This window comes from Engystomops pustulosus, chromosome 10 (genome assembly GCF_040894005.1).
Source record: "Engystomops pustulosus chromosome 10, aEngPut4.maternal, whole genome shotgun sequence".
NCBI classification, from domain to species: domain Eukaryota; kingdom Metazoa; phylum Chordata; class Amphibia; order Anura; family Leptodactylidae; genus Engystomops; species Engystomops pustulosus.
Genome location: NC_092420.1, coordinates 36702100 through 36717830, shown reverse-complemented (window position 1 = coordinate 36717830; position 15731 = coordinate 36702100). Strand labels below are relative to the sequence as shown.

General features: G+C 43.7%; 1 protein-coding gene across 2 annotated transcripts in view; it reads left to right on the top strand.

Annotated features, from left to right (window-relative positions):
* GUCY2C (guanylate cyclase 2C) overlaps window positions 1-15731 on the top strand; it is a 133855-nt gene that overhangs the window by 58878 nt on the left and 59246 nt on the right. For both annotated transcript variants that reach the window (XM_072127960.1, XM_072127959.1), the window contains exons 7-9: window positions 616-730; window positions 1015-1144; window positions 4382-4467. In XM_072127960.1, the coding sequence (XP_071984061.1) occupies window positions 616-730; window positions 1015-1144; window positions 4382-4467 (331 nt within the window). The remainder of the gene's footprint in view (window positions 1-615; window positions 731-1014; window positions 1145-4381; window positions 4468-15731) is intronic.

The following is a 15731-nucleotide window of genomic DNA, read 5'->3' as shown; positions in this document are numbered from 1 at the left end:
TATGTATTCTTTTAAGAGAATGTGTTATTTTGTATATATATATATATATATGAATTTTGTCTTTGTGGGAATACCCCTTTAAGATAAAAGAAGTGTCTCCTTTTCCCTTACCATTTGCATCCCACGCTGCATTTGAGGGTGTTTGAACGTTGTGATGGCAGCTATGTCAGGCCTGGAATTACCATAAAAATGTCTAAATGTCAATCAGCTTATACTAACAGTTGATGATGCTTTGGAACACTAAAAGTACACCAAAGTATTATATAACTGATCACCTTCTGGTTTCACCTATTGGTGGTAAAAAAATCACAAATATTAACCAATAAAAATAAAAACATAAGAGTGACAGAAAGTGAATCAATTTTTTCCTTAAAGTTTGTTAAATTCACCACCCCAAAAAATAAAAGATAATCAGTACCGTGTACCCTTAAATGGATTTGCTGAAAACTACATCTCGGCCTGCAAAAAATATACATATATATGTATACACACCGTGTCCACAGCGCCAAAACTTAAGGTGTACTGAAGGGGTTAATTCAGGCCATAATGTTTCTTTTTAAGAGAGTAGCTTACTTTGCTCAATAAATGTTTTAACTTTCACTTTTCTGCACACAGCACCGAGTATTTCGAAAATAAAACCTCTCTGCCCTATATGAAGAATGTATTGGTGTTAACTTTGCCTCCTTCCAATTTTTCTGAAATATCCAATAATTCTAACACAATTCAATTGGTAAGTCAGACTGTTTAACAGACACTGACATCAGGAATCTTCACCGTTTGTTGTCGTGTCAGCCTAAATTCCAGATTATTTAACCAGAAAATATTTATATTTTACAAGAATTGCTATGTTTTTGTGGAATGACTGATATGTTTACCATACATCTACAGTTTTGGTTTGAGATCTTGTGTACAGATTGTAAATACAATCTATGGATTGTTGTTATTGTTCTATTACCTCAGAAGAATTTTGTTGCTAAAGCTTTTGTAATTGTTTTCTTTTCTAAAATATTTCAGTTAAAAGATGATTATGCTGCTGGATACTTGGATGGGGTTCTACTGTTTGGACATGCACTGAAGAACTTTCTTAAAACAGGAGATCAAACGTTCAATTTTATCAACAAATTTCGGAACATCACCATCAAAGGTTTGATTTAGAATCCACTAAATTAGTGTGTGATTCCTAGACCTAAAAAAATATTATCTTCACGTGAGCTGTCATGGCAACCGATCGCTGCCCCCCGATGACGTTCGGGGGAGCGACGATCGGAGGAAACATGGCGGCGCATGGGCAAAGAAGCAGTTAACACCCGCGATTGGTGCAAGCACCGACCGTGGGTGTTAGCGATGGGTCTTTGCTGCAATATGCAGCCCGTGAGCCCTCTTCATACACCCTTCATAGCTCCGTGGCGGATATATCCATCACAGAGCGTGAAGGGATTAAGACTGGCGTTTATAACGCATGTGGACAGGTACCTACACACACACATACAGACATGTGGACAATCAGACTCGCACTCACATGTATATACATACAGTACACAGACACATGCTGGCAAACACATTTATGCAAATATATGCAGATGCATGCACATATATACACTGTGGGAGATTTGGCCCAGCAGAGACTGTGGTAGCGGGGTGCTGTGATGCAGTTCACGACAGTGACACCAAGGTACAGTCCAAAACAGGTCTAGCCTGTGTTTATTTCAGCAGGAACAAAATAAAAACAGCCTTCACATTCAGGCATCAAAACAAATAATATCCTACCCGTCAGGGTGCTAACTAAACAATGGTTCTCTGACTCACCACAAACAAAAATACTTTGCTGCTCCAGGCACAGAGGTCAAGGCTCTCAAGCCTCCTGTCAGAGAGACAACACTCTCAGCTCTGCTCAGCGGCTTTATGCAGCCTGATTGGGCTGCTCCCGTCACCTGTGTCCAAGGTGCTGGACACCACAACCTCAGCACTAAGGCCTTGCATAATAGGAAAACCTAGGGGAAACATACCGCCCATCCACAGTTAACCCCTTCAGTGTCTCACAACACACACTCACACACATGCAAATACATGCATGCATAGACATATAGACGTGCTCATACAGACACATGCACACAGACACACACTCACAAACATGCAGATACTTTATGTACAAACACACATGCATTCAGATACATACATAAAGATAGACAGACACATGCATACACTTTTAAACACATATGTGTATTTAAAAAGGTAATAAACTATTCATTTATTTACACACACACCTACATTTCTCACAGGCTTGCAATCTTCCTAGGCACAATCAGGCACACTCTCATAGACTCATTCTGCAGGAGTCAGAGGCGCACACATGGAGCATTGCTACAGTGGACACTGCACACTTCCTCTTGCTGTGCTGGAGCTGTACACTTTGTCATACACTGTCCTCATGAGCTCAGACCCTCCTCTCTTTTCACTGACCCAACAAGTGAAGGAGTGTAGGAAAAGTGAAAGCACAGGCTTTGCATCAGTGCAGGTACCCCACTACAATGGCTCAAAGTGGGGCTCTAGCCAAAACTAAAAGTGGGGCCTGAAAATAAAACATTAGTATACTAAATAAAAAGTTAGTATGGTAAAACGAACTGTAATATGAGAGAATTGTATAGGAGATATATGATAAATGACCAGATTATATAAGGTAGATAACTAAACAGATAGATGATAAGCATCTTCACCTGGTAATGCAACGAAGGGGTATTAACCCTTTCACCGCCCAGCATTTGTGGATATTTTGTCGCGTTATTGACCAGAGCAATTTTTGCAATTTTGACAAAATTACAGCAAAAAGAATTAAAGTAAACTGCAGCAAACCACATATTTTCTAAAAGCAGACACTTCCCCCATTTTCAAAATTGCATTAGAGTTTATAGACAGGCGCCTTCATGCAATTTTGATTAAAACTGAAACATTTTATAAAAAATACTTAAAATGCGACTTTGATGGCAAAAAATGTGCTCCAGAAAATACCTTCACATCTCCTAAATGTAATAGATGGACATGTGTAGAGTTCACAAATGTCCCATATTGATACGTTCACATAAATGAAATCCACATAATATCACTAAAACCGTACTAACTAGATATCTGCTTTTCAGCTACAAAGTTTAACACAGTCACATCCTGCAAAATATATCAATAAAACATAATAAAAAGTAAAGGCGCCAGAAAACCTATAGAATTTTGAAAGCAGATAACCAGGCGATGCATTTGCCAATTAACATTCAAAATTTCCTATATGTAAATTTCCTAAAATATACTTTCCTAAAACAGTAAGATGTGAGGAGATCAGACATACCCCACAACAAAATCCACAGGGGACACCAAACATTTTTTGCAGAAAATTGCACAGATCTATCATTGTATGCTTCCTTACACAATGGTAACCCAAATAAATAACAATATATCCATAAACCGAGCTAATAAGATAATAAAAGTCACTTTTATATGTGCGCCATTGTATTAGCCACACAATAACAGAACCCTTCATGCTTCATAAGAATTTGAGTGAGAACGTCATAGTATAGGTGTAAATAATGGAGGATGGTGTGAAATAAAAATTTTATTTCGGAACATGTGTGTATTTTAGCTTTATGGGCATGTTCTGGGTCGCGGTGTTAATATATAATAGCAACATTAGGGGAAGAGGATTGAATGTTCATCATATCAGTCAATTTTCGCAAAAAAAAAAATCTATCACGAAATAAAAGGCAATAAAAGAGAAAGTGTGTTCTCAGATAGTTCTGCACAGAGAAGGGTTAAACACATTAATATTAGGATATTATCCCTTCTCAAAATGTAGTCACATATAAAGTGAATATTTCCATTATCTGTGAGGTGCTGCATCTCCTGTGTGCAGCAAATTCTCCTTGCAGCCTGATGGCTAAGAATCTGGAGGGGGCACTTCAGAGGGCTGTATCTTTGGCCCTGTGACACATAGAACCTCACTTCTTTTTTTCCCATGAAAGAAGAGAGTCTCCTCTTTCATATAAATCTGAATTTATTTTTCTAAGTGTCAGGAAAATGGAGATATTAACTGTTAAACTACCTTGGGAGTGATTTTTATATATAAAAATGGAACCTGATATTCTCACTTTAAACCTGAATATCTCTGGACCCATGGCACCTAGAAACAAAATTCAAGATTCATTTGAAAGAAGAGATTCTCCCCTTTCACTGCTTAAAACTGCCCTGACAGGGGCTATGTTGTGTTCAATAAGGAGATTACACAAAGGAGTGCACCCAGTTCACCTTCAATCTTAGTAACAGCAAGGTATTTACGCAGCTTTGTATGGTCACAACTGCTGAATGATTTCATTTAATCTTTGACTTTTTTTATACATAGGATCTTCAGGTCCAATAATACTGGATGAGATGGGAGACAGAGATCGAAGTCTGATTCTATTGTACAGCTGTGTGATAAACAATAAAGTAAGTAATAGGGGAAAGTTCTCACATTTTAATCTGCTAGTGATGTTTACACAATAAAAGATACTTCTTTACTCCTTATGTTACAATTTTAAATTTCACCCCTTATTTTACCATTTTAAATCGGTTTTATTACTGTTTTTGCTGTTCAGGGTAAGATTCCAGAGTGTGGGTGGGCACTAGCTGAGCAGACACTTCATGATTCTTCTGTGCTATGAGATGGTCTGTTCTAACAATGTACTTAGATTATCATGGTACAGGTTCTTCATTTAGCTTCTGAAGAGTCTACTAGTATGTGACGCACAGAAAAAGAGAGATGAGACAGATCAGAGTCATGAGATGGATATAACACACAGTGACACACTCAGCTACTGCTGTCTTCTGTACACGCTGCTAAGAAGCGTGTAGAAGCACGCTGCTGCTGAACCAGGAAGTGCCTGTGTCTGTAGCTCTCTCTGCCTTCTACTCCTCCCTCTGCTCCTGCAATACAAGAGAAGCTAAAAGAATCTGAGTTTACGGTCTAGGGACAACCAAATTGTGTACACCATAGCTGATACCATGACGTTGGGGAACATCATGATGCGGCGAGGGATTAAAGCAGCAGTTTGCTGTTCCATCAAAATCATAAAGGTGCCGTTGCATTATACTGTGCAGATTGATCAAAATCTTTAACCCCTTAATGCTCTGCGCCGTAGCTCTACGGCGCAGAGGTATAAGGGATGTATGAAGAGGGCTCACGGGCTGAGTCCTCTTCATACAGAGGTGGGGGTTTTTGCATTTTGCACAAAACCCCCACCGCTAATAACCGCGGTCGGTGCTTGCACCGATCGCGGCTATTAACCCTCTCAACGCCGCCAGCAAAGTCGCCGGCGGCGTTTAAAAGATGGCGGCGCGGGCTACCATGGTAGCCTCGGGTCTTCTTTTGACACGAGGCTACATGGCTTATGCAGGTTCGTTACAATGAGCCGGTGGCTCATTGTAATGTATGACCTGCAAAAATGCCATATATTGCAATACTGTAGTATTGCAGTATATGGTAGGAGCGATCTGACCATCTAGGGTTAATGTACCCTAGATGGTCTAAAAAATAGTGAAAGAAAAAAAAAGTTTAAAAAATAAAAAAAAAAATTATAAAATATTAAAAGTTCAAATCACCCCCCTTTCCCTAGAACGGATATAAAACATAATAAACAGTAAAAATCACAAACATATTAGGTATCGCCGCGTCCTAAAATGCCCGATATATCAAAATATAAAAACGGTTACGGGCGGCGGTGACCTCCGAGACGGGAAATGGCGCCCAAACGTCCGAAATGCGACTTTTACACCTTTTTACATAACATAAAAAATTAAATAAAAAATGATCAAAATGTCGCACAGACCTCAAAATGGTAGCAATGAAAACGTCGCCTCATTTCGCAAAAAAGAAGATGGCAAAATTTTTTTTTTCTTTTTTGTACACATTCGTTTAATTTTTGAAAATGTATTAAAACACAATAAAACCTATATAAATTTGGTATCACCGCGATCGCACCGAACCAAAGAATAAAGTAGGCATGTTATTTGAAGCGAAGAGTGAAAGTCGTAAAAACTGAGCCCACAAGAACGTGACGTGGCGGTTTTTTTTTCAATTTTTCCACATTTGGAATTTTTTTTCAGCTTCGCAGTACACGGCATGTTAAAATAAATAACATCACGGGAAAGTAAAATTTGTTACTCACAAAATAAGCCCTCACACAGGTCTGTACACGTAAAAATGAAAAAGTTATGGATTTTTGAAGTTGGAGAGCGAGTAATGAGCCAAAAAACCCTGCGTCCTTAAGGGGTTAAAGGGACTTTTGCAGTACAGTTTGCAGTTCCATCAAGGGACTGATGCTGTATACCTTGCAGTTCTAACAAAATCTTAAAGGTGTTGATTAGAGATGAGCGAACATGCTCGTCCGAGCTTGATGCTCGGTCGAGCATTAGGGTACTCGAAACTGCTCGTTACTCGGACGAATACTTCGCCCGCTCGAGAAAATGGCATCTCCCGCCGTTTTGCTTTTTGGCGGCCAGAAACAGAGCCAATCACAAGCCAGGAGACTCTGCACTCCACCCAGCATGACGTGGTACCCTTACACGTCGATAGCAGTGGTTGGCTGGCCAGATCAGGTGACCCTGGGATAGACTAGCCGCTGGCCGCGCTGCTCGGATCATTCTGTCTCTGGATGCCGCTAGGGAGAGAGCTGCTGCTGGTCAGGGAAAGCGTTAGGGTGTTCTATTAGCTTACTGTTAGGCAGGAGTGATTCTCAAAGAACCCAACAGCCCTTCTTAGGGCTACAATAACGTTCTACTTTTTTTATTTTAATTTGCATCTTTTACCATTTTGTGAGGAATTAGCAGGGGGACTTGCTACCGTTGTGTTTAGCTCTTAGTGGCACACATATCCATAGCAAAGGCCGAAGTGGCAAAATTCAGTAGGGGTTGGATTTCTATTAGGCAATAACTCAGTGTCATCTCATCTGGCATAGTAGTGTGCTTCCTTTGATACTTGGCTAGAAAATAGCCATAGGAGAATACAAACAGCTTCTTGAAGCCTACAGTAGCGTTCTATATATTTGATTTCTGGTTGATCTGCTGGTGGCTGTAGTTTCTGCAGTGCATGTACTTGCCAATTCTGAGCAATTTGTAGTGAGACTTGCGACCGCTGTGTTCTGCGCTTAGTGGCGCACATATCCATAGCAAAGGCCGAAGTGGCAAAATTCAGTAGGGGTTGGATTTCTATTAGGCAATAACTCAGTGTCATCTCATCTGGCATAGTAGTGTGCTTCCTTTGATACTTGGCTAGAAAATAGCCATAGGAGAATACAAACAGCTTCTTGAAGCCTACAGTAGCGTTCTATATATTTGATTTCTGGTTGATCTGCTGGTGGCTGTAGTTTCTGCAGTGCATGTACTTGCCAATTCTGAGCAATTTGTAGTGAGACTTGCGACCGCTGTGTTCTGCGCTTAGTGGCGCACATATCCATAGCAAAGGCCGAAGTGGCAAAATTCAGTAGGGGTTGGATTTCTATTAGGCAATAACTCAGTGTCATCTCATCTGGCATAGTAGTGTGCTTCCTTTGATACTTGGCTAGAAAATAGCCATAGGAGAATACAAACAGCTTCTTGAAGCCTACAGTAGCGTTCTATATATTTGATTTCTGGTTGATCTGCTGGTGGCTGTAGTTTCTGCAGTGCATGTACTTGCCAATTCTGAGCAATTTGTAGTGAGACTTGCGACCGCTGTGTTCTGCGCTTAGTGGCGCACATATCCATAGCAAAGGCCGAAGTGGCAAAATTCAGTAGGGGTTGGATTTCTATTAGGCAATAACTCAGTGTCATCTCATCTGGCATAGTAGTGTGCTTCCTTTGATACTTGGCTAGAAAATAGCCATAGCAATAGGATAGGATTGTTTGGTTTTAAAAACTCAAAAAAAAACAAAAAACACAAAAAAAAAAAAAAAACACAAAAAAAACACCAAAAAAAACAAAAAGAAGTAAAAAAAAAAAAAAAGTTATAACTCTCATTTTAAAAATGTTTAACCCGAGGGCTAGGGGTAGAGGACGAGGGCGGGGACGTGGGCGTCCAACTACTGCAGGGGTCAGAGGCCGTGGTCCTGGGCGGGGTGAGACACCACCTGCTGATGAGGGAGCAGGGGAACGCCGCAGAGCTACACTCCCTAGGTTCATGTCTGAAGTTACTGGGACTCGTGGTAAAGCACTGTTGAGGCCAGAACAGTGCGAACAGGTGATGTCGTGGATTGCTGACAATGCTTCGAGCAATTTGTCCACCACCAGTCAGTCTTCCACGCAGTCCACCCATGTCACCGAAATCCCCACTCCTCCAGCTCCTGCACCTCAGCCTCCTCCCCCCCAGTCTGCCCCCTCCCAGGAAAATTTGGCATTTGAACCGGCATACTCTGAGGAACTGTTTTCTGGACCCTTCCCACAGTCACAAACCACTTGTCCGGTTGCTGCTGAGCAATTTTCCGATGCCCAGGTTTTCCACCAGTCACAGTCTGTGGGTGATGATGACCTTCTTGACGTAGTGGAAGTGTGTAAAGAGGTGTCCGACGATGAGGAGACACGGTTGTCAGACAGTGGGGAAGTTGTTGTCAGGGCAGGAAGTCCGAGGGGGGAGCAGACTGAGGGATCGGAGGATGATGAGGTGACAGACCCAAGCTGGGTTGAGAGGCCGGGTGAACACAGTGCTTCTGAGACGGAGGAGAGTCCTCGACCTGAACAGGTTGGAAGAGGCAGTGGTGGGGCCAGACGGAGAGGCAGGGCCAGAGCTGGTGCATCAGCGCCACTGTCAACTAGTGAAGCTCCCGTGGTGAGGGCTCTTGCGGCGAGGGCTAGATCTTCAGAAGTGTGGAGGTTCTTTAAGGAAACACCGGATGACCGACGGACTGTGGTGTGCAACATTTGCCAAACCAGGCTCAGCAGGGGTTCCACCACTACTAGCTTAACTACCACCAGTATGCGCAGGCATATGAATGCTAAGCACCCCACTCAGTGGCAACAAGCCCGTTCACCTCCGGCCGTGCACACCACTGCTCCTTCCCCTGTGTCAGCTGCTAGTCAGCCCCCTGCCCAGGACCCTGGCACAAAAACCCCATCGTCGCCTCCACGATCCTCCACAGCATCCACCAGCGTTCAGCTCTCCATACCCCAGACGCTGGAGCGGAAACGCAAATATAGTGCAACCCACCCGCACGCCCAAGCCCTTAATGTGCACATCTCCAGATTGCTTAGCCTGGAGATGCTGCCCTATAGGCTAGTAGAGACCGAGGCCTTTCGCAACCTCATGGCGGCGGCCGCCCCTCGGTATTCGGTCCCCAGCCGCCACTACTTTTCCCGATGTGCCGTCCCAGCCCTGCACCAGCACGTGTCAGACAACATCATCCGTGCCCTGACCAACGCCGTTTCTGACAAGGTCCACCTGACCACGGACACGTGGACGAGTGCTACCGGGCAGGGCCACTATATATCGCTGACGGCACATTGGGTTAACTTGGTGGAGGCTGGGACCGAGTCTGACCCTGGGGCTGCTCATATACTGCCGACGCCGAGGATTGCGGGGCCTACCTCGGTCCAGGTGTTTCAGGCCTACTATGCCTCCTCCTCCTCCCACCCCTCCTCCACCTCCTCCTCCGAACTACCATCCGTGGGCACGGCGCCATCAGTCGGTAGCTTTAGGCACAACAGCAGTGCCGTCGCTAAGCGACAGCAGGCGGTGCTCAAACTGCTGAGCCTAGGCGACAAAAGGCACACCGCCCAAGAGCTATTACAGGGCATCACGGCGCAGACTGATCTGTGGCTGGCACCGCTGAACCTCAAGCCGGGAATGGTTGTGTGTGACAACAACCGTAACCTGGTGGCGGCTCTGCAACTCGGCAGACTGACACATGTGCCATGCCTGGCCCATGTGTTAAATCTGATAGTGCAGCGTTTCCTCAAGACATACCCCAATCTGTCTGATTTGCTCACGAAGGTGCGCCGCATCTGTGCGCATTTCAGGAAGTCCAGCCCAGATGCTGCCACTCTCAGGGCAGCGCAGCGCCGCCTCCAACTGCCCGCTCACCGACTGTTGTGCGACGTGCCCACGAGGTGGAATTCAACACTGACCATGTTATCCAGAGTTTACCAGCAGCGCAGAGCGATTGTAGACTGCCAGATGTCAACTTCCACCAGAACTGGTAGTCAGGTCAGTCAGCTTCCTCAAGTCTACAATGAGGAGTGGACGTGGATGTCTGATATCTGTCAGGTGCTGAGTAACTTTGAGGAGTCAACACAGATGGTCAGTGGCGATGCCGCCATCATCAGCCTCACCATCCCGCTGCTTGGCCTGTTGAAAAACTCTCTGGTCAGCATGAAGTCGGAAGCTTTGCGCTCGTCACAAGAGACGGGGGAAGAATATTCCCTTGTTGATAGCCAAAGCACCCTGAGGTCTGTTTCTCAGCGCATATCGGAGGAGGTGGAGGTGGAGGAGGATGAGGAGGAAGAGGAGGAGAATGTTGGCGAGACACAAGAGGGGACCATTGTTGAGTCCTTCACTGTTCAGCGTGTATGGGCAGAAGAAGAGGAGTTGGAGGAGTTGGAGGAGGAGGAAATGGACAGTCAGGCCAGTGAGGGGAGTGAATTCTTACGCGTTGGTACTCTGGCGCATATGGCAGATTTCATGCTAGGCTGCCTATCCCGTGACCCTCGCGTTCAAAGAATTTATTCCAGCACCGATTACTGGGTGTTCACTCTCCTGGACCCACGGTACAAGCAAAATCTTCCCACTCTCATCCCTGGAGAGGAAAGGAGTGTGAGAATGCATGAATACCAGCAGGCCCTGGTGCACAAGCTGAAACAGTATTTCCCTTCTGACAGCGCTAGCGGCAGAGTGCGTAGTTCTGCGGGACAAGTAGCGAGGGAGAGTAGGCGAGCAGGCAGCTTGTCCAGCACTGGCAAGGGTACGCTTTACAAGGCTTTTGCCAGCTTTATGTCACCCCAGCAAGACACTGTCACCTGTCCCCAGTCTCGGCAGAGTAGGGCTGATCTTTACAGAAAGATGGTGAGGGAGTACGTAGCTGACCATACCATCGTCCTAAATGATCACACAGCTCCCTACAACTACTGGGTTTCAAAGCTGGACATGTGGCACGAACTGGCGCTGTACGCCTTGGAGGTTCTTGCCTGCCCTGCCGCTAGCGTCTTGTCCGAGCGGGTTTTCAGTGCAGCTGGTGGCATCATCACCGATAAGCGTACACGCCTGTCGACTGACAGCGCTGACAGGCTGACGCTTATTAAAATGAATAAAGGCTGGATTTCTCAGAATTTCCAATCTCCACCAGGTGAAGGAAGCTCAACCTGAATAATTGATCCACTCCTCCTCCTCCTCCTCATTTTCCTCCTTCTCCTCCTCTTTGTACAGTAAAGCAGAGGAAAATGGCTATTTTTTGACAGGGCCCACTGGCTCTTGCTATAGTACTTCATGCATTTAATTTTTCTGGAGGGCCACCTACCCGGTCCTCTGTTTGAAACAATTTTTGTGAGTGCCACATACAGGCACTCAATCTATTCCATTTTTCTGGAGGGCCACCTACCCGGTCCTCTGTTTTAAAAAATTTTTGGGACTGCCACATACAGGCACTCAATCTATTCCATTTTACTGGAGGGCCACCTACCTGCTCCTCTGGTTTGAAACATTTTTGGGACTGCCACATACAGGCACTCAATCTATTCCATTTTACTGCAGGGCCACCTACCTGCTCCTCTGGTTTGAACAATTTTTGGGACTGCCACATACAGGCACTCAATCTATTCCATTTTACTGCAGGGCCACCTACCTGCTCCTCTGGTTTGAACAATTTTTGGGACTGCCACATACAGGCACTCAATCTATTCCATTTTACTGGAGGGCCACCTACCTGCTCCTCTGGTTTGAAAAATGTTTGGGACTGCCACATACAGGCACTATCCAAATTAAATTGTCTCCATAGCAGCCTCCACACGTTGTCTCCATTGCTACCTCCAAAAGTCGTCCATATAGCTGCCTCCATACATCGTCCCTTTATCAAACGAGGTGTGTCAGGCAGAAATTTGGGTTGTTTTCATGGATTCCACATCAAAGTTGTTAACTTTGTCGCCACCCTGCTGTGTTATCCACAAAATATACTGGCAAACTTTTACCATTTAGGGATATTATTTCAGCGCTTCTTGCGCATCTGTTTACATTCCCCTCACCCGGCATATCCTAAACTTATAAGAACGCTACTACACTTGATCTTATACAAAAGGTTCTTAGAAGTGCTGTTTGGGGAGTAGCCTAGAGACAGGGGCTTGGATTGGCGAAAGCTCGCCTGGCAGCGGAACGCCAGCTCCATGCGCATCATGCGCTTCTTGCGCATCTGTTTACATTCCCCTCACCCGCCATATCCCAAACTTATAAGAACGCTACTACACTTAACTTGGTGCAGGCTGGGACCGAGTCTGACCCTGGGGCTGGTCATATACTGCCGACGCAGAGAATTGCGGGGCCTACCTCGGTCCAGGTCTCAAAGGCCTACTATACCTCCTCCCACCCCTCCTCCACCTCCTCCTCCTCCGAATTACCATCCGTGGGCATGGCGCCATCAGTCGGTAGCTCTAGGCACAGCAGCAGTGCCGTCGCTAAGCGACAGCAGGCGGTGCTGAAACTGCTGAGCCTAGGCGATAAAAGGCACACCGCCCAAGAGCTATTACAGGGCATTCCACATCAAAGTTGTTAACTTTGTCGCCACCCTGCTGTGTAATCCCCAAAATATACTTGCAAACTTTTACCATTTAGGGATATTATTTCAGCGCTTCTTGCGCATCTGTTTACATTCCCCTCACCCGCCATATCCTAAACTTATAAGAACGCTACTACACTTGATCTTATACAAAAGGTTCTTAGAAGTGCTGTTTGGGGAGTAGCCTATAGACAGGGGCTTGGATTGGCGAAAGCTCGCCTGGCAGCGGAGCGCCAGCTCCATGCCAAGATCCAACTAACATAGTTTTAACTGCAGCACCTTTAATCTACTACTAGTTCACTGCCTCCATACATGGTCCCCTTATCAAACGAGCTGTGTCAGGCAGAATTTTGGGTTGTTTTCATGGCTTCCATGTTAACTTTGTCGCCACCCTGCTGTGTAATCCACAAAATATACTGGCAAACTTTTATCATGTACCGATATTATTTGAGCGCTTCTTGCTCACCTCCTTTGGTTCCTCTCTGCCACCCATTGGTTTGAAGCCTGAGTCCATTTAGGGTATGTCGCCATGACACTCTCTAGCCTGCTGCCGCTGCCTCTGCATGCCGTCCCCTATAGTGTCAGGGTCAATTATTGGATGTTTTAGATGCTATCTAGCTTCATTCTGTCACTCTGTCATGGCCATGCTGTTGCCCATAATTTTGGCATAATGGTGCGATTATGCAGCCTCAGAGGCATCCATGCATGCTGCCCCTGCTGTTTCCTGTCCATTTCCGTGGTGTTTCCATCCTTTTCTGAGGTTCCCAGGTGTTTGGCCAAGCTTCCCTGTGCAGAGCCTTGGTCCCCTTGAAAAATGCTCGAGTCTCCCATTGACTTCAATGGGGTTCGTTATTCGAGACGAGCACTCGAGCATCGGGAAAAGTTCGTCTCGAATAACGAGTACCCGAGCATTTTAGTGTTCGCTCATCTCTAGTGTTGATACATTATAACTTGAAGTTCCATCAAAATCCTAAAGGTGCTGTAGCATTGCAGTTTGCAGTTCCATCAAGATCTCAAAGGGGATTTTTTTCAGTACGGTTTGTATTTCTATTAAAATCTTAAAGGGGTTGGGGCAGTATAGTTTGCTATTCCATCAACATCATAAAGGGGCTGTTGCAGTATAATTACAGATCCATCAAAATCAAGGTACTGTTGCATTATAGTTTTTACATACACAATTTTTGTATAGTCAGTACCAGTCTTAGTACTATTTACAGCAACTTAACTGCATCTGTGTATTTCTTAATTGAAGTGTCCATGTTTCCTGTATCCATTTATTCCTAAATTGCATTGCCAGTGACAATACTAATTACATAAATATATGCTAAATATATACTAAATACGATACAATATGATAGTACTTTATTGATTCCCTGGGGGGAAATTGTTTTGTACCCATTGTTCCGACAGTTGTTATACACAGAGACAGACTTAACCCCTTCGTGTCTATGCCATTTTAGACCTTTAGGACCAGGCCTGATTTTAAAATTTTGCCCTGTGTCATTATAGGAGGTTATAACTTTTTGACACTTTAACATATCCAGGGGATTTTGAGATTGTTTTACCGTCACACATTGTACTTCAAAGTAATAGAAAAATTTTGATGATATATTTTGTGTTAAGTTATGAAAAAAACTTAAATTTGGCAAAAATTTCTAAAAATTCTTCATTTTCATAGTTCAAAATGTTCTGCTTTTCAGGCAGATAGTCATAGCACCCAAGTAACTTTATAACTAACATTTCACGAATGTCTGCTTAATATCGGCATAGGGTTTTATGCATCCCCTCTCTTTTCTAGGTTGTTAGGAGGTTCAGAATTTTGGGAGCAATTTTTCTCATTTTTATGAAAAACGCCAAAACCCTTATTTAGAGGCACCTGCTCAGCTTTAACTGACTTTGAGAGGCCTAAACAGCAGTAAACCCCCATAAATTATGCCATTTTAGAAAGTACACCCCTCAATGTGTAAAAAATCGACTTTAAGAAGTATGTTAACCCTTTAGATGCTTCACAGTGGTTAAAACAAAATGGAGGTCTAATTTACAAGCTGTCATTTTTTTAGACAATATATTCATTTCGGCCAAAAATTAAACCATCACAAAGTATTAAATGACAAAAAAACTCCACAAAGTTTGATACCCAATGTCTCCCGAGTATGAGGATGCCCCATATGTGGCGGTGACTGCTGTACGGGCGCACAGCCGGGCATAGAACGGAAGGAGGCGCCATTCAGAGCAGATCTGCAACGTCACATATTACAGGCTATAAAATGTTTATTTTTTTTGTAATTTGGATATATGGGAGATTATTTTTTTGTGGATGAGATCCACTTTTCAGATACATCATTTACAGGGGGGCTCAATAGCCAATAATCAGATTTTATTAACTCTTTCTTGGTGTTGGTTAAAAAAATCATTAATTCTTGTTTATGGTTTTTAGCATTTTTTTCCTCGGACGTTCACCGTACCATAAAAATAATGTGTTGTTTTTATTCTATGGGTTATCACGATTACGGCGATACCCCATTTGTATGGCTTTTTTATGGTTAACTTGTTTTGCAGAATATAGAACTCATTTTGTGAGACATTTACTTGTTTTTGTATCGCCATGTAACAATGGGCAGAACATTTATATTTTTTTGTTTACAGCGCTGGTTTAGAGCTTATTTTTTGCGGGACAAGCTGTACGTTTTCTTGGTATCATGTTGGGGTACATTTTACTTTTTGATCACTTTTTATGCACTTTTTATGCGGTCAGATGTGAAAATGTAATAATTTTTGTGAGGTTTTTTGTGTTTTTTTTTTTACGGCGTTCACCGTACGGGTTCAGTGACCATTTTATTTTATTGTACGGGTTGTTACGGACATTGTGATACCCAATATGTTGTGGGTTTTTTGGTGATTTTCACTTTTTTTATGTTTTATATGATTACTGCATGGGAGGGGACTTAAGGGGACTTTTATTCTTTTTAAATAAGTTTTTTTTAG